The following is a 25,592-nucleotide window of genomic DNA, read 5'->3' as shown; positions in this document are numbered from 1 at the left end:
ATGGGGACTAGGTTGGTCTCCCCTTGTCCCCCATATATGGGGACTAGGTTGGTCTCCCCTTGTCCCCCATATATGGGGACTAGGTTGGTGGAGGGTGTGTAGAGCCCAGGATCACATTAGATGATTGACACAGGGGTGAAAAATGGGTTACAAAATAGTGGGATAAAAAATATATTTAAAAAAAAAAAGTGGTATTACCATTGTGCTAGCCTCGGTACCCTCATCTCCGTCCGTCCATTGTGCTATTCCAAATAGAACAGAGCCTTAATTATTATAGCAGCTACTAGTAGGCCTATAATTGGTAACACTTGTTAAGGAAATCTCTGTCTGTCTGTCTGTCTGTCTGTCTGTCTGTCTGTCTGTCTGTCTGTCTGTCTGTCTGTCTGTCTGTCTGTCTGTCTGTCTGTCTGTCTGTCTGTCTGTCTGTCTGTCTGTCTGTCTGTCTGTCTGTCTGTCTGTCTCTCTCTCTGTCTGTCTGTCTGTCTGTCTGTCTGTCTGTCTGTCTGTCTGTCTGTCTGTCTGTCTGTCTGTATTTTAATTGCATAGAAAAGACAGTTTGTTCGACTTTATCATCATATTTTTCATTTTTACTTTGCATTGATGTCTAGCCTATATATGTCTTTAATTGTTCTTGATGAATTGAAAATGGAGGACCCTGATGTAAACAAGTCTCTTACTGCTTTTTCTGGTTAGTAGCAGATGCTGTAATGACCTGTACCAATCCCTTGGACTGGACTAGTGTATACCCATTGATTCTTCAATCTGTTAATGCAACGTTTCAATCAATACACTGAATCTCTCTTTCTTTCTCTGTCCAATGCTGACCTCTGGTGGTAACGTTCTATCACAGCAGAAAAGGCTGAACGTTACAGACCCGGTCGGGGTCAGGAAGGCATATCGTGTTGTGTTTATAGTTTGTGTGTGACTTTCTCAGTCCGCCACAGCGGGGACAAAATGTACACGGAATTACTTGGAATATAACGATCGTATCGATGATCCGTATGGTATGGACGTCGCCGTCACTAAACGTCAACTAACTAATATAGATAGCCTACTTTTAGACTCTTTAAGAGAGTAGCCTGTAAACCAAGTGGTTGTTGACCACCCATGTGATCCTGCCTGTCAGCATGCCAGCGGTCATGTATACCACCATGCAGTCCAGACCAGTCCAGCAGCCACTGGACATTTTCACTTTTCATATTCCTCCGTGATCGCCAGACCAGCCCGACCCGTCCGTCCGTCCGTACTCCGTCCGTCTGTCTCTTATCTGTCAGTGTCTGGTCTGCTTCTACCGCGGGGAGCCAGCCAGCGGCAGCTGCGGTGAAAGTTTAGCCGCGGTGGGAGCCTTGGAACCCGGGGGAGGAGGAGGAGGAGGGGAGAGAGAGAGCGCCAGGGGAGGCGCTGACAACCGAGACCCAGACACCGCCACTCACTGACCCACCAACCCGGCAATATGCGCTCCATAGCGGGGCTGTTCGCCGTTGTGGCCGCGGCCACGTTCTACCTCTACCTGCTGGCCGCCTTCCTTCCCCCGATGCCGATACCGGTACCGGCAGCAGAAGAACCACAGCAGTATGTTTACACGGGCGAGGAGGGGGAGACAGCAGCAGAACCAGCGGACCACCACAACAACAACAAGGACCCTGGTGACGGCGTGAAGGAGTACAGGTGGGTGGGTGGACTCCTGCTTCTCTTCTCGAACTTGTTCAGGGAGTAGGAGGAGCTGGACCCCCCAAACATGAAGAGAATGACTTAAAATGAATGCATTTATTAGTGCATTCATTATTAATGATACTTATTAATAATAATGTGAATTATTATGATTAATGAATGCATTATTTTTCTGAGGCAGAAGTAGTGATAGTGAAGGTGTTAAATCAATTCTAATCTAAATGCACAAATTATGAATCAACCAACTAGGCTACATTGTCCCGTCACGCTAGGCAGCTGGATTACAAAATATAAATTGATTTATACCATTCAAACAATTTAACTGTGTTTTTCACTTTGTTGGCATTCGAATCAAATCAAACTTTGTTTAAAAAAGCACGTTTTAAAACGACTGTCATCAAGTGCTGTACAGGTCAAGAAAAATCAAAACAACAACAATGCAATCAGTACAATCAGGTAAAGCCTAAAGCAAACAATAGGACAGGGGGTGATTATTACATTAAAAGTAGTCTATAAGTATAAAAATGTATACAATATATATATAATATATACGTTTACTGTTTGTTTGGCTTTCGTAATCAAACTTTGCACAGGTTAGCAAAGCATTTGACAAATATCTTAAATCTATACAATTACATACTGACATATTTGATATATGAAAATTTTTCAACATGCAAAGGATTATGTCGATTATGTATAATAATTGTGACAGGTCTAATCACAGCAGGTGTAAACCAGTGTGTGATAGGAAAAAATAAAGAAAAATAAACAAACAATTAAGAAAGATGGGTCAGATATAGGGTTATCTCGATCCGATCACCTGATCGGAAATCGGAGCCGATCGTATACGGGCTCTGCCAGTTTTGGCAGTTCTGTGCTGTCATTTTCCACCAAATTTGCAACATGGCAACATCTAGACTAGAGGGACGTTAGAATCGCTCTCCTCTCCTCTCCTCTCCTCTCCTCTCCTCTCCTCTCCTCTCCTCTCCTCTCCTCTCCTCTCCTCTAAGGGGGTCGTGTCAGGTCACATATGAAGTTTGACATGATCACATTACTTGTAATGGTGTGTGTGTGTGTGTGTGTGTGTGTGTGTGTGTGTGCGTGTGTGTGGTTGCGTGCGTGTGTGCGCGCTCGCGCGTTAAAGTGACCAGATGTCCCCCTTTGCGTGGGACAGTCCCTAATTTCCAAGAGTTTTCTGGCATCCCAGACTTTGAGACCCGGTCGTAAAGCTCTCTCATTGTCTCTCTTCCAGCAAGATGTGTGTTTAAGCCTGTTAACCCATTCTGACCTGAGATCAGATTCATACGAGGTTTCCACTGGACACACACTGGTCTGATTAACCCATTCTGACCTGAGATCAGATTCTGAAAAATGTCAGTTGATTTTTAAAAAATAGCAGACCTACAAGCTCGTAGCGCGCCACTCGGTGGCGCGCTATGAGCTTGTAGATCTGCTATTTTTCAATAGCTAAAGCACGACATGATGCTATTAAACATCAAAATGTTCCCGTTCAGAATGGGTTAATATAACATGAGAAATACAGTACCGAGTCAGCCATACCATCCATGACCAAAAGTATCATTTTAAAACAAAATGTGAGACGCCAAAGTGGTTTAATAACGAAATGATATAGGCAATTATATCAGTCCTGTATGGTCGAATGACAGCAAGGCATTTAACCCATTTAGGCCTGACGTCGAAATTAAAAGAAATATCAGTTTGACAGTTTTCTGAAATAACTATGTTTCTATGTCGGTGGTTCTCAATATTTCATGTCAAGGACCCCAAAAATATATGAAATTGGGCCAACGACCGCCATCTGAAAATATGTTATTTCAGGACCCCCTCAGAAAGCAAAGATTTGAGTTAAAAAACGTTCGCTCTAAAAGAATAAATTCAAAGATTTGTGCCACATTTTCACGACTTTTCAAAAATAGCAGACATACAAGCTCGTATAGTGCGGCACTCGGTGCCGCACTATACGAGCGTGTAGATCTGCTATTTTTCAATATCTAAAGTACATATAACATAATGCTTAAATCACCAAAAGGTGATCCCATTCAGATTGGGTTAACCCATTCTGAACGGGAACCCGTTTTGGTGTTAGCATCATGTTATGCTTTAGCTATTGAAAAATAGCAGATCTACAAGCTCATAGCGCGCCACCGAGTGGCGCGCTATGAGCTTGTAGGTCTGCTATTTTTGAAAAATCGAAGAACGACTAACATTTTTAGAATCTGATCTCAGGTCAGAATGGGTTAATCAGACCAGTGTGTGTCCAGTGGAAACCTCGTATGAATCTGATCTCAGGTCAGAATGGGTTAATAGCAACTTAATACATTTCTAAACCTATCCCGTCCCACTTGTCCCACACGAGCAACTCTTCTGTCCCCCAAATTAACTGCATGGTTCTGGTCACCCTAGCGTGTGGTGTGTGTGTGTGTGTGTGTGTGTGTGTGTGTGTGTGTGTGTGTGTGTGTGTGTGCGTGTGCGTGTGCGTGTGCGTGTGTGTGTTTTAAAGGGCATTTTGCAACGTGCCAGAGAGTGTGAGATCATTTTGATGATAGAATTTGATGATAGAGCGACTCCAAGATGTCAAAACATGAATGACGCGGTGTCCCTCCCAAAGGGGGGTGTGTGTGCGTGTGTGTGTGTGTGTGTGTGTGTGTGTGTGTGTGTGTGCGTGTGTGTGTGTGTGTGTGTGTGTGTGTGTGTGTGTGTGTGTGTGTGTGTGTGCTCGCGTGCGTGTGCGTGTGCGCAGTATGTTCCGAATCAGCAAGGACACACCCTGCAGGATATGATACTTGTGGGCATCCTGATGGCTAACGTGTGTGTGTGTGTGTGTGTGTGTGTGTGTGTGTGTGTGTGTGTGTGTGTGTGTGTGACCTGACCTGCAAGGCACTCGATCCACCCCTACAGCCCTTGCCTCACACTTAGATCAGTCTACGCACGCACACACACACACACACACACACACACACACACACACACACACACACACACACACACACACACACACACACACACACACGCGCACACACCCACCGTCAGCCATCACTCCAAGACACTCTTCTGCCCCCATAGACCATAAACAGTATGACCCCCATAGACGAAGAAAAGCTTGAATTATCCTCTTTTCTATCAATCAGGGGATATTAATACAATCTGGGAATACATTTCTCACCAAGAAGTTCCTTCACCAACAATGTGTTTGTATAAAGGGCTAAATTCACTTTCAGCCCAAGCTGTGTTTTTCGTGCAAAACTAATGCCTGGGAATGGATTCAGAATCATGAAAACCCCTTATTTGGGCACGTCACATTCTACTTAAAGCATAATGAAATGTAGAACATTTTGCCATTATTTTGGCTGTTGATGGAACCCCAACTTTCAGCAGCTGTAAAAACTTCCTCTAGGGTGGTTGAATAGAAGCCAATGTGGGACATGTAGACACCTTTACAAACACATTGGTGAAGAACATTCTTGGTAGGACATGTATTCCCAGATAATATTCCCTGACTATATCTGCAAAGTGTTTGTTTCATAAAAATCCACAGTAGACAGTAGTTTTTATTTCATTTAACCTTTATTTAACCAGTAAAATCACATTGAGACTGCGTCTCTTTTACAAGTGGGAACTGAAGGCCAAGAGGCAGAAATAAAAATTACACTTCAATACCACATCGTCAATGTTACATTTTGAACCAGCAAATACAACATCCGTAATACACCTTAAAGTACCTATGCATAACTACAAGTTACCTGTCCTACTTTTTTCTTTTTAGTAGCAGGGCAAAATACACCATATACACAAATATACACAATCTCCACGATTTGAGCCGATATAATAGATATATAGGCATAAACATAGGCTAGTACATATCCAGACATGTGCAAGTGTTGGATTGTACATCAAAGATGATCCTTTTGAAAGTTCTCAAGGGAACTTTCAAAGCCAGTTTTAGTCTGGACTGTCATACGAGTTACTTTCTGTCAAGAGTTCGGAAGCGCTCGTTTTCCGTAAAGCAACCTCCTGCTGCCACCTGCATTGTGCAAATGCCAAAACGGTGGTACAGTTACAGTACACACAGGGCCATTCAGTGATTAACAATCAGCGCCTCCATACTCCTCGCCTGCAAGGAATGTCTTGACGGAGAGTATAGCTCAAAACATTCGTCTCTACGGTGGATTTTTATATAGATAGAAATGAATGGTGGATCATGCAGTTATATAGAAAGAGGATAATTCAAGCTTTCCATTCAGCTGCAATGTTGCTGTTGTGTATTTTAAGTTGTGTAGTACGTGTTGTTTTTGCAGTAGTTGGTGTCTGTGTTGTGTGTGTATTTTAAGTTGTGTATGTGTTGTGTGTTTTTGCAGTAGTTGGTGTCTGTGTTGTGTGTGTATTTTAAGTTGTGTAGGTGTTGTTTTTGCAGTAGTTGGTGTCTGTGTTGTGTGTGTATTTTAAGTTGTGTATGTGTTGTGTGTGTTTTTGCAGTAGTTGTACAGTCTATGTGTTAGGGTTAGGGTTAACCCTAACCCTATATGTGTGTATTGTGTGTGTGTGTATTATAAGTTGTGTATCTACCAGGGTGTTTTTTCAAGAGCAGCTGTAAACTATTAAGTTGCGTGTGTGTGTGTGTGTGTGTGTGTGTGTGTGTGTGTGTGTGTGTGTGTGTGTGACTGTGTGTGTGTGCGTGTGAATGAGTGTAGAGAGCAGTCAAGCACCCTAGCCTATTTCTGTCCTTCAATCAAGTAGATCTTGTTGCACACACACACACACACACACACGCACGCACGCACACACACACACACACACACACACACACACACACACACACACACACACACACACACACACACACACACACACACACACACACACACACACACACCTCAGTTATCAACCTTTTCATAAATACTTTTTTAATTGCTAGTTACAAGTCTCCTTTCACACATGCGCATCTTTTGTGTGTGTATGTGTGTCTGTGTATCTTTCTGTCCGAGTGCATGCACCAGGGGGGCAGTCAGACAGTTATTTTTTGAAGCCACTAAGGAAATGAAAGTTCATATAATGGCCTGTTGTGGCGCTGTCATTGGACCCAGAAAAACCCATAGCTCCATAGAAGTCCATGTATTTGGGCCCAACTTCACCTAGACTGTATTACCTTAATAAACATGGTCATGAATACTTTTTTCTTCCAGTCACTAGTTTAAAGTCTCATTTCTAATGTCATAATATTCTTTTTGGAAAATTATGGTCCCATTAATTAAAAAAATGACCATAAAGTCGCGCATGTTTCTGAGGGGCGTGGCTACCGTTACAGTCTATGATAGGGATTCCCCTCCCACTCGAGTCAAAATAAAAACCAACGGAGAAGAAGGGGGGAAGTCCCGCCTCGTTGTCTGGGCCAGCCAATGGGCCAGCTGGGCCCAAACGGATCTAGAAAGATGGCGACTTCCAGTGCAAGGACTGACAGGCTTCATTTTACCTTCATGTTAGACCCGGGGAACGCTTTGTCCATATTTTTTACAGTCTATGGCATGCACGTGTGTGTGTGTGTGTGTGTGTGTGTGTGTGTGTGTGTGTGTGTGTGTGTGTGTGTTATGTGTGTGTGTGCGTGCGTCCTCAGGCTGAAGTTCCCGTCAGACCTGGACGAGCTCAGGGAGCTGGCCGACACGCTGAAGGTTTATAAGACGGAGCATCACGCCTACGTCCTGCTGCTGTTCTGCAGCGCATACCTCTACAAGCAGAGCTTCGCCATACCGGGCTCCTCCTTCCTGGTACACACACACACACACACACACACACACACACACACACACACACACATTTGAAATGTTTATTTATGTCCACATAATGAAAAGTACAGGAATACCTTGTTACTGTACAAAGGACACAAACAGTGCAGTTTGACAGTGGGAGAGCAGCCAGTTACAACGTGCATGGACGGCAAAGCATCGTTACATACAGTACAGCTGACATGTCGGACACAGGGCAGCAGACATAAATCATGGATAAAGGAAACAACGCCTACACACACACACACACACACACACACACACACACACACACACACACACACACACACACACACACACACACACACACACACACACACCTGTACAAACAGAGTAGTATTACTATGATGATGTATGATAAACTTCATTGCATTGCAGACACTATTGGTCCATTTGGTACAAGACACAAAAACAATTAAGCAATAAAACATAGAGAATAGATAGCTGACTATTTTCACTCCAGTCCATATCAATTAAAAATCACACCCGTGTGAACTGAGTGGTGCAACTCCCCCCCACCCCCCACCTCTCTCTCTCTCTCTCTCTCTCTCTCTCTCTCTCATTAACCAACACAACATAGGCACATACAGTATAGGTGAACACAGGCATTGCTGTTCCTTGGAGTGGTTGCACCACTCAAAAACAAATTAAACATCCAGTGTTTCACTCTGTGTGATCCCTGTTAAGGCCATACATTAATTGAATACATAATGAATACAATTGTTTGACTCCTTCGACTCCTGTGTGTTTTCACTGGTTAAATAATACTCATTGTAAGTGCTAGTTTGTCAGCTTTCGACCTTTTGTATAACAAACTCACTGATGCACCCATTCTGTGGGTTTAGGTGTACGCAGTAGGAAGAATGTCACTGTCCACTTGGTACCTTCATTTTCTTTGCTTTTATTTCAAGTAAACTGCATGGTACAAACATCTTCCATGTTGCTGGTAAAAACCATGTATCCACAAGGTGCATGAATTCCCCCACACAGGCTGTCCATAATTAAGCCCTAGGCCTGGAGGCGTGCCCGTCTATGCCGAACCCACTAACCCAATTAACCAAGTATCTTCAGAATATTCTTGGCTAAATAATAACAGAAATAATAATCAAAAAACACAGTGAATTGGCTTCTACACTAAATACAAGTAAATAAAGTATGAGTGTTTGTACTCTCCCCAGAACATGCTAGCGGGGGCTATCTTCGGGCCGTGGGAAGGCTTGGCGTTGGCCTGTCTCCTAGCAACCATAGGCTCCACCTTCTGCTACCTTCTGTCGGCCACGTTCGGAAAGAAGTACGTCATCCAGCTGTTCCCTGACAAGGTGGACATGCTGCAGAGAAAGGTACTGTGTGTGTGTGTGTGTGTGTGTGTGTGTGTGTGTGTGTGTGTGTGTGTGTGTGTGTGTGTGTGTGTTATTCTAATATCAACAATTACTTGGAAGTATAACAAACTTGGGGTATTGCTGTAGATTTGCCATACTGATATTCGGAAGCCTGGGCCGTGTGCATAAACTGACCATGAGTGGCCTAAGAATAGCTGGCAAAAAAATGACAAAAAGCAGAGCCAGACAACTTGCCAAATACTGAGCTCTGTTTGGGCTGTTATAGGCAGCTTGTCTGTGTGGAGAAGGAGGTGCCATGTATATCCTTAAGTGAACATGAACTGTCAACCCCGTTATATTTGTTTCCTTGTGAAATTAATTGTAATTTGTGGATTCAAATAAAGAAATCGAAATGTGTGTGTGTGTGTGTGTGTGTGTGTGGCACTGTGTGCGCGTGGCACTGTGTGCGCGTGTGTGTGCGCGTGCGTGTGCTGTGCCATTGTTTTATATTATTATTAGTTTGATTTGACAGTTGTTCAAGTTTATTGAATACAATTTTACTTGAGCTGTTTTTTCGGTTTTCAAACATTTTCATGTCAGGGACCCCCAAGAATATATGTAATTGGCCCCCCATCTTAAAATATGTTGTTCCAGGGACCCCCCCAGAAGCAAAGCTTTGAGCTAAAAACGTATATATATATAATATATATATTCAAAGATTTGCGCCGCATTGTCACCATTTTTCTAAAACACCAGATCTACAAGCTCGTTTTTTAGAATCTGATCTCAGGTCAGAATGGGTTAAGTGTGATTCATTGTAATCTCTCCGTCGCCCCCTACAGGTGGAGGAGAATCGCAGCAGTCTGTTCTTCTTCCTGCTCTTCCTTCGGTTCTTCCCCAGTAAGTAAATTAATACTGCCTCTATAGAGCGCCGCAGTCCCGCCCCCTTTCAGAAAAGCGAGTGGCCCAGGAAGTGGAAGCCCCATGCATTCTCCCATCGGCACTTCTAATATAATTTATTTAAAGACGGTGACGCCGCGGACAAAGCCAATTCGGATCGTGACGAATCATGACAATGAACACAATATTTTGGGCCGATCAAATAATTTATAAGACGAAAAACAAAACAAATAGTGTTGTCTCCTGACTTTCTTTTCTTCTTTCTAATGATTTGATCGTCCCAAAATATTGTGTTCATTGTCATGATTTGTCACGATCCGAATTGGCTTTGTCCGCGGCGTCACCGTCTTTAAATAAATTATATTAAAAGTGCCGATGGGAGAATGCATGGGGCTTCCACTTCCTGGGCCACTCGCTTTTCTGAAAGGGGCGGGACTGCGGCGCTCTATAGTCACTTGTTGGTGTTTAAATAGTCTAGATAATAAGATCACTCTTTGAACAATACATTCAGTCAGAATGATATTATATAAAATATAAGTGACTTTGTCTTTGTGTCTTTTTATAGTGACGCCAAACTGGTTCCTGAACATCACCTGTCCCATCCTGTCTGTCCCACTGCCTATCTTCTTCTTCTCTGTTCTGATAGGTACACACACACACACACAGTCACACAGTCACACAGTCACACACACACACACACACACACACACACACACACACACACACACACACACACACACACACACACACACACACACACACACATATGCAAAAATGAGGGGCGTATGACATCATGGGGGACATGCATTCATTGCAGATTCACTATATACTGTACAGCACGCTACGAGACATGAATGCGGTGTGTTGTTATTGCCGTGCGTGCGTGCGTGCGCATGTGCGTGTGTGTGTGTGTGTGTGTGTGTGTGTGTGTGCGTGCGTGCGTGCGTTGTGGTATACTTGCTGTAGGCTCAGGACCACTGCTCTAATCTGACCTCTGATCTGCTCTAATCTGACCTCTGATCTGCTCTAATCTGACCTCTGATCTGCTCTAATCTGACCTCTGATCTGCTCTAATCTGACCTCTGATCTGCTCTAATCTGACCTCTGTCCCTATAAACAGGCCTGACTCCCTACAACTTCATCTGCGTGCGCACGGGCTCCATCCTGTCGGAGATCTCGTCCCTGGACGACATCTTCACGTGGGCGACGCTGGCCCAGCTGCTGAGCATCGCCTGCGTGGCGCTGCTGCCCGGCGCGCTGATCCGACGCTACAGCCGCGGACACCTCCAGCTGGACGGACTCGATGCCAGCGGCGGCGGCGACGGAGGACCCGCGTGTCCCGAGAGCCGCAAGACGCGGTGATTGAAGAGGGAGCGACGAAGAGCGCCGAGGCCTGTTCATTCATATATAGTCCAGTTTGCGGTGAAGAGGTGAAAACTACAACTATACAGCCGAAAACTACAACATGACGTCACTGAAGAGGTGGCCACCGAAAACTACAACATGACGTCACTGAAGAGCATGGCCACCGAAAACTACAACATGACGTCACTGAAGAGGTGGCCACCGAAAACTACAACATGACGTCACTGAAGAGCTGGCCACCGAAAACTACAACATGACGTCACTGAAGCCGCGGTGGTCACCCACCGCTCACACAAACACATCTCTCTGTTTTTACTAAAACTACAACATGACGTCACTGAAGCCGCGGTGGTCACCCACCGCTCACACAAACACATCTCTCTGTTTTTACTAAAACTACAACATGACGTCACTGAAGCCGCGGTGGTCACCCACCGCTCACACAAACACATCTCTCTGTTTTTACTAAAACTACAACATGACGTCACTGAAGCCGCGGTGGTCACCCACCGCTCACACAAACACATCTCTCTGTTTTTACTAAAACTACAACATGACGTCACTGAAGCCGCGGTGCTCACCCACCGCTCACACAAACACATCTCTCTGTTTTTACTAAAACTACAACATGACGTCACTGAAGCCGCGGTGCTCACCCACCGCTCACACAAACACATCTCTCTGTTTTTACCAACCGGTGGTCACCTCTTCACCGAAAACTGCACTATGAATAGGCCTTTTACTTTCCACCACTGTGATTGCAGAGGGAGCGAGAGCGTTTTATATTTATATTTATATTTACATACACGGACCTGCTGGGTTCTCACCACCGTCTTAATAACTGGGGCGCATACGTCGGTCAAAGATACTAACAGTCCCGACGTAAGGCCAGTTAAAAATCACCCGTGGCTTCCGCGTTGCGGTCGGGTTTAGGTTAGCGTTGTTACGTCAGGGTTTGGGGTCGTCGGACTAATGCCTGTCGCACTGTTTAGTACGTCGGACCAGACACTTGCACCCCTTAAAGGGACACTTCACCCTTTTTGCAAAAAAATATATGTTAATGACGTTTAGAAGCTTTAGATCACTTTCCTGGGGGTATTTATGTGTGTAATATGTGGTTTTAGATATTTTAGATTGTAGCAGTGAGCCTGTTGTCTCTGATGTCATGGACACTGGTCTCACTACCTTCCTGGACTACAATTCCCATAATTCTTTGGTGCACTGTTCCTCCTTGTGGATAGGGGGGAGAGCTGTCTTACTGAGACAACATGTAGTCCAGGAAGGAAGTGAGCCCAGTGTCCATGACATCAGAGACAACAGGCTCACTGCTACAATCTAAAATATCTAAAACCACATATTACACACATAAAGACCCCCAGGAAAGTGTTCTAAAGCTTCTAAACGTCATTAACATATATTTTTTTGCAAAAAGGGTGAAGTGACCCTTTAATTAATAATAGCCATGCCGTCCCAACATCGTCACCTTGCTAAAAACATCGGCGTGTTATTATGTTGATTTACTAATATCTACACATTTTATTTGAACAGCCTCAGTGTCTTAAATGTTTATCCTTGTGCGATCAATCGTATAACGACGACTTTAATGTATTTTATTTATGAATTTATTTAGTCTTGTATTTATTCGTGTATTTCTTTGGCCCGGGACGATACACAAGCAATCAGCATTTTAGTCGGTGTGCTGTCGCAGGGGTTCTCAACGTTTCCGAAGGTGGGGTGAAGAGGAAGAAGAAGTAGGAAGAAGTCAAGAAGCTTAAATAAGTCGGGTTAAACGCCAACGTATCAACGACGTAAAGTAAGAGGCCGGGCTGAAGGTGTTTACAACCCCCCCCCCCTGGGACATGAAGTTCATGAAGTGCCAAAGCCTAGAGATATTTAGTTTTGTATAAACCTCAGTCATCTGAATTTTAATTGGAGGGATTTTTGGGGTTTAAAAAATAAAAAGAAAGTACAGTTCAAAACATTCATTTTTCCACATAGATATTCCCTAACACTAACCTGCGGAACTCGACTACGTCTCGTTACTGACCGCATCACTGTCGTGGCAATAATCACGTTAAACCACACCCTCTCGTGTAATATTAACCCATTCTGGGCGGGAACCCCTATTGGTATCTTACCCCCTCAGGCCGGGCACCCATATTTGGGTTCTGTACAGTATGTACAGTATTCAAAAATGTTAATTTTTTGATGCTGCTATATAAATATTTGAAGTTTTTGAGAAACCTTAGGTCAGGATTTAGAGGCGTTTTTAGAATCGGCCTTAGGCCTAAATGGGTGCAACAATACCACAATGTAGAAACACTTTGTTGTCGTTTCTGGATATTTGGATCGGAGCTGTAGTGGAGTAGAAGTAAAAGTATTGAAAATTGGACGTACGTAAGCTAAAGTACAAATACCTCCAAATTGTATAGGCACAGTATTTCAGTATTGATTGATTTATTGATTGATTGAAATATTTATTAACAGTTTGCAGTACATTTCAAGCACAAAGTCAATACAAAGACTGTTAACCGTGAGTGGACGACCCATGCAATAAAGCATTACACTTGTTTACAAAGAGGGTCCACCATGTTCAATTCATCAATGTGATGTTGTTGTGTCCATGTGAAACGCAGACTTGCCCTTTACTACTTAAAACGCACACACACACACACACACACACACACACACACACACACACACACACACACACACACACACACACACACACACACACACACACACTTTGTTGGAATGATTTTGCACTTTACTGCAGTATATCCATGCGTGTCAGTGACCTAATGATGATGTATAGTGTGAGTAAATGAGATTACACTGATAGTGATAATGTATTGTCGTTTTAATAAAATTGCACTATTTATTCAGCTTATTTAGGCATTTGTTTTGCAATCTTTGTCCATCCATCCGTCCATCTTCAACCGCCACATTAGTGACTTCCTCCTGGGGGATCCCGAGATGTTCCAAGGCCAGTGAGTCGTTGTGTTTCAAAGATGCAATCAAATAACCAGCATAGCTTTTTACCCTTTTTTTGTTTTTACCAAACTAATTCTTAATCTTACTCATGAATTCACTTAAACATAAAAACATTGACAATTGGCACCTATACAAGGACCACTGTCTCTGTGTGACTGTAGTCAACACTTTATTAGTACCCCTCTGGGACCCAATCAAATTACATACATGGTTTCATGAATTAATATATTGTAAGTACATCACAATATTGTACTTTGGGAGGGAAAGAACAAAATACAAAAATTTATAATAACTATTAGGCTACATCAGAAAAGATTGAGCTTTAAAAACTTTAGCTGCAAGCTTTTGTTATGAATATATTAGACCTGCATAGAAATAAATGTAGCCCTATGATACATTTAGACATAGCCGTGGGAAGTAGGGCTATAGCACCCCCAGTGGTCTGGAGGGGAATTTCTTCCTATTTCTTTCCTTTTTTATTTTAATGGAAAATAATTATATCATAACCATTTTAACTCAAATAATTAAAAGCAATGTTTTGCATAAAGTGTATGTTCTTGTTGGTTATTTGTGGGGGATTTAGTGCAATATTTACAAAAATATACACAATGAAGACGTCATCACGGCCGGCCACCGCGGTGCACGCTGGACAGGTGTATTTCCTGTTTACATCCGGCATCAAAGTAGATAGAAGTTGGGCAATAATCGAATGCGCGCACGTCGGCCACACTATAGTACGAGTTAGTATTATGTCTCAAAAACGGATTTCAGATTGGTTTCGAAAACCGTCTCCAAAGCCTTAAGAGAAGGAGAAGCTACTAGAAGCAGCAGCTCCAGCAGCACCGCTGTTATATTGGATGGTTCTTGAAGATGATGGATGATCTTCCCGGACCGCCGCCGGTGAGCCGGTTTAACGTGAGAGCAGATCAACTTGAAATCGCCTCGCCTCGCGACGGAGGCGCGCCGTGTCTGGTGGCCTTGAGCCACGTAAGGCACCGCCGAGCGAGGCGCTAGCCGAGCGAGTCGCCGTGCCGAGCGTTGCGACGGCCACCAGACCCGACTCAGCGCCGTCCGAGTTACGTCCCGATAGGCAGAGAATAGTATATATTAGTAGCCCCTAGTTTCATTTGCGAGGACAGCTACGCGTTCTGTCGCCGTTAGAACATCTGCGCCGAAGACGCCGTTTCCACGGCGACGGATGATGTCATTTCATTTTGATCTGATTTCATCCAAATCTGACACAGGTGAGCCGGTTTAACGTGAGAGCAGATCAACTTGAAATCGCCTCGCCTCGCGACGGAGGCGCGCCGTGTCTGGTGGCCTTGAGCCACGTAAGGCACCGCCGAGCGAGGCGCTAGCCGAGCGAGTCGCCGTGCCGAGCGTTGCGACGGCCACCAGACCCGACTCAGCGCCGTCCGAGTTACGTCCCGATAGGCAGAGAATAGTATATATTAGTATATATACCGGCTCACCTGAGCCGGTTTAACGTGAGAGCAGATCAACTTGAAATCGCCTCGCCTCGCGACGGAGGCGCGCCGTGTCTGGTGGCCTTGAGCCACGTAAGGCACCGCCGAGCGAGGCGCTAGCCGAGCGAGTCGCCGTGCCGAGCGTTGCGACGGCCACCAGACCCGACTCAGCGCCGTCCGAGTTACGTCCCGATAGGCAGAGAATAGTATATATTAGTAGCCCCTAGTTTCATTTGCGAGGACAGCTACGCGTTCTGTCGCCGTTAGAACATCTGCGCCGAAGACGCCGTTTCCACGGCGACGGATGATGTCATTTCATTTTGATCTGATTTCATCCAAATCTGACACAGGTGAGCCGGTTTAACGTGAGAGCAGATCAACTTGAAATCGCCTCGCCTCGCGACGGAGGCGCGCCGTGTCTGGTGGCCTTGAGCCACGTAAGGCACCGCCGAGCGAGGCGCTAGCCGAGCGAGTCGCCGTGCCGAGCGTTGCGACGGCCACCAGACCCGACTCAGCGCCGTCCGAGTTACGTCCCGATAGGCAGAGAATAGTATATATTAGTAGCCCCTAGTTTCATTTGCGAGGACAGCTACGCGTTCTGTCGCCGTTAGAACATCTGCGCCGAAGACGCCGTTTCCACGGCGACGGATGATGTCATTTCATTTTGATCTGATTTCATCCAAATCTGACACACCGGCCCCTCCGGTGTCAGTGCCACCGCTGCCCCCCCGCAACAGTAGCCATGCCCCGGCAGAGACTAATGATGGTCCCGCCACCGAACCACCAACGATGTGGATCCACCATAATAACCACCGCCAGCCATACCTTTTGGTGGAGCAAAATGCCACCAGCCTAATTCCATTTGAGGATGAGGACCCTTCCAGCCAGCAGTCTTACATTTCTACGGCCCATTTTGGGACAGTGTCGGCTTGGATTATTCATTATTGTGACGTTGGATTAAAGTGACATTTCGATTGGATTATTGAACTCGACCCGCAGCTGCTCACGGTCACCTCGGTATGTAAAAAAAAATCTCCACCTTTTCTGTTATATGTTGTGTGTTGAACTCGAGTTGTCAGTGAGTGAGTGCAGTGTGCGAAAATAAATTGGGACCCAAAGTGAGAAATTGTAACTTGTAATACTTTCATTCTTATGTCTTTCATCCTCCTAAAGTTGCCTATCCTCTCCTTAAGTTGCCTATAGCCTACCTATACACAATAAAAATAAATTTAAAAAAAAAGCAAAGAAGCTGCAGCATTTGTGAAAGACTAATTATTCTATTAAATACATCGTTTTCCTTTTTTTCCCCCCCTTTTTTATTTACAAAGATATCTGTAGTGTATTGCTTCTCCAGGGACTACTTTATGTGGCAGAGCACTCTGCCTTGTGCTAGGTGCTCTTAGGTCCTGCGCGCAGCTGCGTTGTATATACCCTTGATTGATGTGCGTCAGTTCTCACATACACAACGATATTAAAGCTCGCGAGGTTACTTTTCAGGCTGCGCGCCTAAAAAGCACAGACATACAAGCCCTCGCAGCGCTGTATGCGCTGCGAGCTCTGATGTTGTAGCTCTGATGTTTTCGTCTCGCGCGCCGCCACCGCCATCACTTTCCTTCAGGCAAGTTGTTTCTTTGATGCAGAGAGAATGCAGGAGGAGAAGAGGGCGGAAAACACACACCGTGCGAGACAGAGGATGAGATAAATACGTGAGTTATTAAAAATATAACTTTTAATTTTAAATATTTTCGCCATAAACATAAAGCACTCGACGAATGGAGAACAACAGCGAGACAAATTTAATTAAACTGCGCAACAACACACCACCACCATGCATGCACTCCATTAAGTTTAACATGTTGAGTTTATAACTTTTTATCATAAATGAATGGACTTATGACATTAATGCAGTACATTTATGCCTATATTTGTTTTTTTACAAACACACACTGTTTGGTAAGTGGCCCACAAAGTAAACAGTGACATTGTAATTTGTATGAGTATAGCCTCTCTCTGTGTGACTGTGGCAACACTTTATTAGTGCCGCTTTGGGACCCAATTTAAAATTACATACATGGTTCATGAATTAATATAGTGAAGTATATCGCAATAGTGTATTTTGGGAGAGATGGAACAAAAATACAAACATTTATAATAACTATTACATCGTTTTACTTTCATGCAGGCAAGGTGGACGTGGTTTTTGTCCTTTAGGCCTATTTCCCCCGCCCCCCCTATTTTTTTCAGGCTTTTTTCACGCGCGCCACTTTCCTTCTGTGAAGGTGTTTATTTGTTTATTTGTTTGATGTTTGCAGGAGAAAAGAGAAGAGAAGAGAAGAGGGGGAAATGAAGCGGGAAAGCACACACCGTGACAGCAGAGGAGGAGATAAATACGTGAGTTATTAAAAAGATAACTTTTAATTTTAAATGTTTTCTCCATAAACATAATTAAGCACTCGACGAATGGAGAACAGCAGCGAGCCAATTTGTAACTGCGCAACATTAAACACACAGCACCACCTGCATGCACGAGGCCAGCTCGTTAAGATTAACCCATTCTGACCTGAGATCAGATTCATACGAGGTTTCCACTGGACACACACTGGTCTGATTAACCCATTCTGACCTGAGATCAGATTCTAAAAATGTCAGTCGCTCTTCGATTTTTCTAAAATAGCAGACCTACAAGCTCGTAGCGCGCCACTGGCGCGCTATGAGCTTGTAGATCTGCTATTTTTCAATAGCTAAAGCATAACATGATGCTAACACCAAAATGGGTTCTCGTTCAGAATGGGTTAAGATTAACAAGTATGTCCATAAATAAAGGGACTTATGACATTAATTAAGTAGATTCATGCCTATATTAGGCTATTGCGTGAGGCATATTGGGGGCTTTCGGTGGTCTGAACAGCTGAACTTGGGTGAGGTTTTATCCATAACAGTATAAATATACAGAAGAGAAGGAAAGCCATGATAATGTAAGAAGAAACTTGAAATAATAACTATAGTGTTTGACACACGTCACGTGGTGTTACATTAACAATATCACCAGCACTCTTGACTCAAAACACATTATTATAATATTATTTAATAATTAATATTATTGATTATTATTATTATTAGACTGCTATTGGTGTAAATTTTAGGCCGTATAGGCCTACATTTATCACGGACACATTTCTTCAGTGTTTCAAAGTAGGCTAGTCATTCAACATGCCACTGGTTGCACTGGTGTGTCTGAAGCAGTTGGTTTTCAATCAATTTCATTAATATTAATAATATACAGTATATATCAGCTCTCATCAAGCAAAGTGATAAAGTAGAAGATGTTACAATGATGATCATGCAATATTTCCACTGCCCTGTCATGAGAGATACTCTGCTGCCACCTAGTGGGAAGCGGGGTGGAGTGCAGTAGTGTATGGCTTATTATGAAAGGGGAATGAAGAGTTTTCACAAAGGACCACTTTTCAACCTATCTTCATATAATTGGTCCTCACTAATGTTCATGATGAAAATAAATACCACATTTTTTTTCTACTCAGTCTTCTGTCTCATAGGAGGGCTGTGGGCAGTTCATACTTCATAGCCCATGCCTTTTTGCAATATTTGCAAGTAAGATAATTGGAGACAAACAATTGCAACTTCAGGACATATATATATATATATATATATATATATATATATATATATATAACCAAAAAATCAATTCATATTTACAATGATTCTACCCATCCGCTTCACTCTGAATTGGACTGAATGGTGTTGTGGGTGTGTATGTTTAGGCTATTTCTTTGAATTGTCTTGGCTTTCCTCTAAAGAATGGTTATACTTAGTCGGGTGCCAGTGTTGCGCACATGAAAATAGCAGATCTATAAGCTCGTAGCGTGGCACTCTGTGCCATGCTACGAGGTTGTAGATCTGCTATTTTTCAATAGCTAAAGTACAACATAATGCTTAAAACACCTGCAGTGTTCTATTAGACTAAGAGTAACGTTAACTCCATAGACGCATATAAAAACAGAAAAAGCAAAAAAAAAGAAGAAAGAAGTTTAATCCTTTTTGTATTTATTTATTTTCTTTTAAAGGAAAATAATGGCTGGTATCCTGGAACGACAGCGGTACAGGGTGGGAGAGGTTCAGATGTGATCAGGTGTGTAGGGGTGACCCTGCCTTTGGGAGATGGGCTAGTTAGGCTGACCCTACCACTCCCTCAGGCACGCCGGAAGGTCCCCTTCCGCGCGTGTGATGATCGGACTTCACTGTCTGGTGTCCACGCGGCCCTTACACCTGCCATCTCGTCTGGAAGTCCCCTGGTTGTCCACGCGGCCCCTACGTACACCTGCCATCTCGTCTGGAATCCTCAAACAGAGCAGCCTCCTCTGAAGACAACTGATGGTGAGACAAAGTACGAACCCCCTTACCGGAACAAAAGTCACAAATTCGGACATTAAAAAAAAAAAAACGTGACAATGAACTGTCGCTCAAAAAAAAAAGTGATTATGTTCAGGTTCAGGTTAATTTATTTGTTTGTCCCCGAAGGGCCATCTGGTGTAGAGCAAAGCATAACAGGCAGACCCATGAATCACATAAAACACAGTAAAAAAAAAAAAAAAACATGGTACACATAGAAAATATGTGTAACCTATCTTCATATAATTGGTCCTCACTAATGTTCATGATGAAAATAAATACCACAATTTTTTCTACTCAGTCTTCTGTCTCATAGGAGGGCTGTGGGCAGTTCATACTTCATAGCCCATGCCTTTTTGCAATATTTGCAAGTAAGATCATTGGAGACAAACAATTGCAACTTCAGGACATATATATATATATATATATATATATATATATATATATATATATACACATAACCAAAAAATCAATTCATATTTACAATGATTCTACCCATCCTCTTCACTCTGAATTGGACTTGTTTCCATCGGGCAGGAGGCTTAGGGCAAAATTGGCTAAAAAGAAGGGTTACAAAACTTTGTTTGTGCACTGCCAACTGCTGTGGACATTTTAAATATATATATTTTTAAATAGTCTAATCCCCACTGCTTTATGATCACTGTTGCTGTGTTAATGTGAATGCATTTTATATAGTATTTTAACCCATTCTGAACGGGAGCCCATTTTGGTGTTAGCATCATGTTATGCTTTAGCTATTGAAAAATAGCAGATCTACAAGCTCATAGCGCGCCACCGAGTGGCGCGCTACGAGCTTGTAGGTCTGCTATTTTTGAAAAATCGAAGAACGACTTGACATTTTTAGAATCTGATCTCAGGTCAGAATGGGTTCATCAGACCAGTGTGTGTCCAGTGGAAACCTCGTATGAATCTGATCTCAGGTCAGAATGGGTTAATTTTGTTAATCCAACTCCCAATATATGGTTCTGAATGCAACCCAAGCTTTCCTGCTAAATTGTCAATTGTTTGATCAAGTGTAACTAAGCAATACTTACTTCCGTTTTGGTCAGTCTTGATTTTTACATCCAGAACAATCCCATACTCCTTAAAAAACTCTTTGAGTTCATCCTCCTTTTCACTTTCAGTGTTCTGTTCTGGGTCTGGGGTGTTAGTGGGCGTAGGGATGCCTCCGATAAACAGTCTGCTTCCCTTCTGTTTACCGGTAATTCTATTCCATTCGGTAGCTTCAGAATCCTTCTGCCTGTGAGACAGGACTGCGGATAAGCGCCTGATGATGGAATCATTGATGGAGAGAAACGTGAAGCAGCTTGCCGTTTCCAAAATCATCGATTTACGTATACTGATTAAAAGATTGTCGGAGATTTCATAGGTTTCCCCGGGGTCATATAACTTACTGTCACCCAATACGTGTTGAGTAAGGAACACCTTGGTAATATAACCACGTTCATAGTCATACTCAAAGATGATCCTATCCATGTTAGCTTCCATTCCTTTTTTTCTATACCGACTCCTCACCCAACACCACAAAACATCATTCTTATTGGCTTCGTTTACACTGTTGACATTAATATTACCGAGGATGTACGATGTTTTAACGGCAAACGAATCGTCATTGTCATTGTCCACAAACGTATCGTCATTGTCATTGTCCACAAACGTATCGTCATTGTCATTGTCCACAAACGTATCGTCATTGTCATTGTCCACAAACGTATCGTCATTGTCATTGTCCACAAACGTATCGTCATTGTCATTGTCCACAAACGTATCGTCATTGTCATTGTCCACAAACGTATCGTCATTGTCATTGTCCACAAACGTATCGTCATTGTCATTGTCCACAAACGTATCGTCATTGTCATTGTCCACAAACGTATCGTCATTGTCATTGTCCACAAACGTATCGTCATTGTCATTGTCCACAAACGTATCGTCATTGTCATTGTCCACAAACGTATCGTCATTGTCATTGTCCACAAACGTATCGTCATTGTCATTGTCCACAAACGTATCGTCATTGTCATTGTCCACAAACGTATCGTCATTGTCATTGTCCACAAACGTATCGTCATTGTCATTGTCCACAAACGTATCGTCATTGTCATTGTCCACAAACGTATCGTCATTGTCATTGTCCACAAACGTATCGTCATTGTCATTGTCCACAAACGTATCGTCATTGTCACTGTCCACAAACGTATCGTCATTGTCACTGTCCACAAACGTATCGTCATTGTCATTGTCCACAAACGTATCGTCATTGTCATTGTCCACAAACGTATCGTCATTGTCATTGTCCACAAACGTATCGTCATTGTCATTGTCCACAAACGTATCGTCATTGTCATTGTCCACAAACGTATTGTCATTGTCCACAAACGTATCGTCATTGTCATTGTCCACAAACGTATCGTCATTGTCATTGTCCACAAACGTATCGTCATTGTCATTGTCCACAAACGTATCGTCATTGTCATTGTCCACAAACGTATCGTCATTGTCATTGTCCACAAACGTATCGTCATTGTCATTGTCCACAAACGTATCGTCATTGTCATTGTCCACAAACGTATCGTCATTGTCATTGTCCACAAACGTATCGTCATTGTCATTGTCCACAAACGTATCGTCATTGTCATTGTCCACAAACGTATCGTCATTGTCATTGTCCACAAACGTATCGTCATTGTCATTGTCCACAAACGTATCGTCATTGTCCACAAACGTATCGTCATTGTCATTGTCCACAAACGTATCGTCATTGTCATTGTCCACAAACGTATCGTCATTGTCATTGTCCACAAACGTATCGTCATTGTCATTGTCCACAAACGTATCGTCATTGTCATTGTCCACAAACGTATCGTCATTGTCATTGTCCACAAACGTATCGTCATTGTCATTGTCCACAAACGTATCGTCATTGTCATTGTCCACAAACGTGTCGTCATTGTCATTGTCCACAAAAGGATGAATTCCGTAAGGTTTATTACGGTAGTTTCCGCTTTTCATACTTTCTGGGTCAAATATTGCCTGTGGGAGGGATTTCTTACGGTTCACCATCAAACTGAACATTCCATGCAAAAAAGACCATCAGCTGTGGTCGATGGCGCGGCGGTCTGACGTCGGACGATATAGCAATTATACGAGTAAGACGCGCAAACGCGGGAAGCGAACGCAGCTCGTACATATTTGGGTTTTGGACGTATAGCTGCTTTGGGGACTTGCCCCTTTTGTGCCCATATATGGAGCTGAGTGATTGCTGATGCAACACACTCCATATTTGGATAGCGGGACAGACACATGGACAGACAGACAGACACACAGACATGATCTGCTAGGTCTCATAGTAAGTGCTCACTGCGTTCGCAATCACTCAAGTTATTCAGACGCTTTGGATTTACCGGTAGTGCCATTTTTGAGAGGCTGGCCCGCACAGCTTGGTTTGTCTGTCTGTCCGTCCGTCCGAGCACGGAATGTGCTGAGCTGATTGGCTGAGACAGAATATGATGATGTATGATGATCAGAGCGACGCTCGCTTCCCCTTCTCCATTAGATTTCAACACAAAGTTTCAGTCGAATCAAATATCTGCTCTTGAGCGCGTCGGCCGTAATCTTCTTCTTCTTTTCACGCCCATCGGTGTATTACTGCCTCCCGCTGTTTGTCTCAGTGCGCAGCCAGCCGGAATCTGCTGCCAGCTACGCCTTTTATATTCCGAATTCCTGGTGATGTCAGTGATGATGTCATCTCTACGTATGAAGAGCCACCCATTGAGTTATTGAGTCAAATCATCACAAATGTCACACACACACACACGCAGAGGCCAATGAGGCATCCATTTTCCCCTCTGTTTGTCTGTGACCCTTTTATGCCCATATATGGAGAGCCCTGTGTGTGACACCTTCAAGAGCTTTCGAACGTCCACGCCATATTAGGGCATTAGACAGCTCCGTGGTGATGTCATAATATGAATATAAAGTGCTATCACGTTATCACTATAAGGACTCAGTTTGAAGTGAGTTTCCCCAGTAATCTTCAGGAACCAATCCCATTGAGAGCCTTCACTGAGCCACAGTGGTGAGCAAGATTTAACCAACCACGTGGAGCCATACCGGTGAGCAAGATTTAACCAACCCCGTGGAGCCACAGTGGTGATGGTGAGAGATTCGTTCCGTCGGGTGGAGTCGGTAGGATCACTGAAGACCTTCTGCCAAGCTGTGGTTTCCGTGGGGAACCAGATCTACTCCTTCGGAGGGCTGGAGGGACGTCACCGTCTCACCTCAGGTATGATGGACGTGCACGTCTTGCACACGGACCAAGACTCTTTCCGCTGGGAGAAAGTGTCCCGTGGCTGGTTCCCCCAAAAGGACGAGTTCCCCTCTGAGCGCGTGTACCACACGGCTGTCCTCGTAGAAGACACCGTCTACGTGTTTGGAGGGAAAAAGACCACCGAAAGGTCGGTGGGTTTCTGCGACCAGCTGTGGGGATTTGATGTCAAAACTCACCGATGGTTCAAGCCTCCGACTGTCGGGGACGGTCCAAAGAAGCCGATGCGTTTCCATTCCGCCTGCGTCCTGGAGAGGGTCATGTATGTCTACGGATTGTGGCATGAGTGGGATGGAGAGTGGATTCCACACGCTGGCGTCTACAAGTTGGACACCAGCCCATATCCAATGGAGTGGACTTCAATTGAAACGAAAGGCCCTCCGACACCTCTTTTAGAAGACCATTCTGCCACCATGATCGGGTCAAAGATGTATGTGTTCGGGGGCTGCCCGCAGGAAGAGGAATATTACAGCTGTTACAACGACGTCACAGTGTTCGACACGGAGAACAACACCTGGCAGAGAGGCGACGTCCTTCAGGCCTCAGGGACACCCCTGAGGCCTGAAGGACGCGCGCGACATTCAGCCTTCGCCTACAACGGAGAGCTGTACATATTCGGCGGCCAGACTTACGTACCGAAGCGCCTCTTCAACGATCTGTGGAAATTCGACCCAGAGAGCAAGTCCTGGACCAAGCTCCCGGCAGAGGTCCCGCGCGGGAGAGAGGGGAAGGGCTGTTGCATGCTGGGAGCTCGTTTGATCCTCTTTGGATGCGTTAAGGGTGGTTTTAAGCCCGATGACAAACGGTCTTCATCGTCACCCAAAGAGGTGGATGATGGTGAAGACCTGTATATCTTGGATTTTGAGGACGCCCGTGTTGACGACGCTATGCAAATCACTGGAGCAAGATCCTGTACAGTGCAGCAGACACAACTCATGGGAGGCGATTTCTTAATGGCCTTTTTTCGGCGAATCACTGGGTGATTAATGAACACGCTGCGGACTGCCAGGGATCTGCTGGCACCCAGGAATGAATAAAGAGGATGGTGCACGGAGGCGCGGCCTGGGCTCCTGCGGGAGGTTTGCACATGCTCAGTGTAAACAGGAACTGCGATGATGGAGTGTTCCAGCAGAGGCGCTATAGATAGAAAGCTCATAACTTGTGATGTAAATAATGAGATTCAGAACAGTTGAGAATTAAACAGCAGCCACCCTTCCCCTTTCAAATGTTTTGTATCAGCCACAGCACTTGAATGAACAGTATCCATGTTCCTTTGTCATTTCACGAATAACAGTTTGACACAAAAAACATGGAAAATCCA

At 44.1% G+C, this 25,592-nt stretch overlaps 2 protein-coding genes across 2 annotated transcripts; both read left to right on the top strand.

Moving 5' to 3' along the window:
- Positions 1-909: 909 nt before the first annotated feature.
- On the top strand, positions 910-13,943 carry LOC308328705 (transmembrane protein 41A-B-like). The gene is made up of 6 exons (XM_080782776.1): positions 910-1,668; positions 7,301-7,451; positions 8,648-8,809; positions 9,631-9,688; positions 10,254-10,334; positions 10,809-13,943. Exons 1-6 carry the CDS (start codon positions 1,454-1,456, stop codon positions 11,048-11,050), a joined length of 909 nt encoding a protein of 302 aa, XP_080638902.1. The 5' UTR covers positions 910-1,453; the 3' UTR covers positions 11,051-13,943.
- Positions 13,944-24,099: 10,156 nt separating this feature from the next.
- On the top strand, positions 24,100-25,254 carry LOC308328321 (kelch domain-containing protein 3-like; the record flags this gene model as incomplete). Its single annotated transcript, XM_080782092.1, has 1 exon — positions 24,100-25,254. One exon carries the CDS (start codon positions 24,100-24,102, stop codon positions 25,252-25,254), a length of 1,155 nt encoding a protein of 384 aa, XP_080638218.1.
- Positions 25,255-25,592: the final 338 nt, after the last annotated feature.

The sequence above is a fragment of the Protomyctophum bolini genome (assembly GCF_963924005.1).
Source record: "Protomyctophum bolini genome assembly, chromosome: 14".
Lineage (NCBI taxonomy): Eukaryota > Metazoa > Chordata > Actinopteri > Myctophiformes > Myctophidae > Protomyctophum > Protomyctophum bolini.
This window is presented reverse-complemented; position numbering and strand designations above follow the sequence as displayed.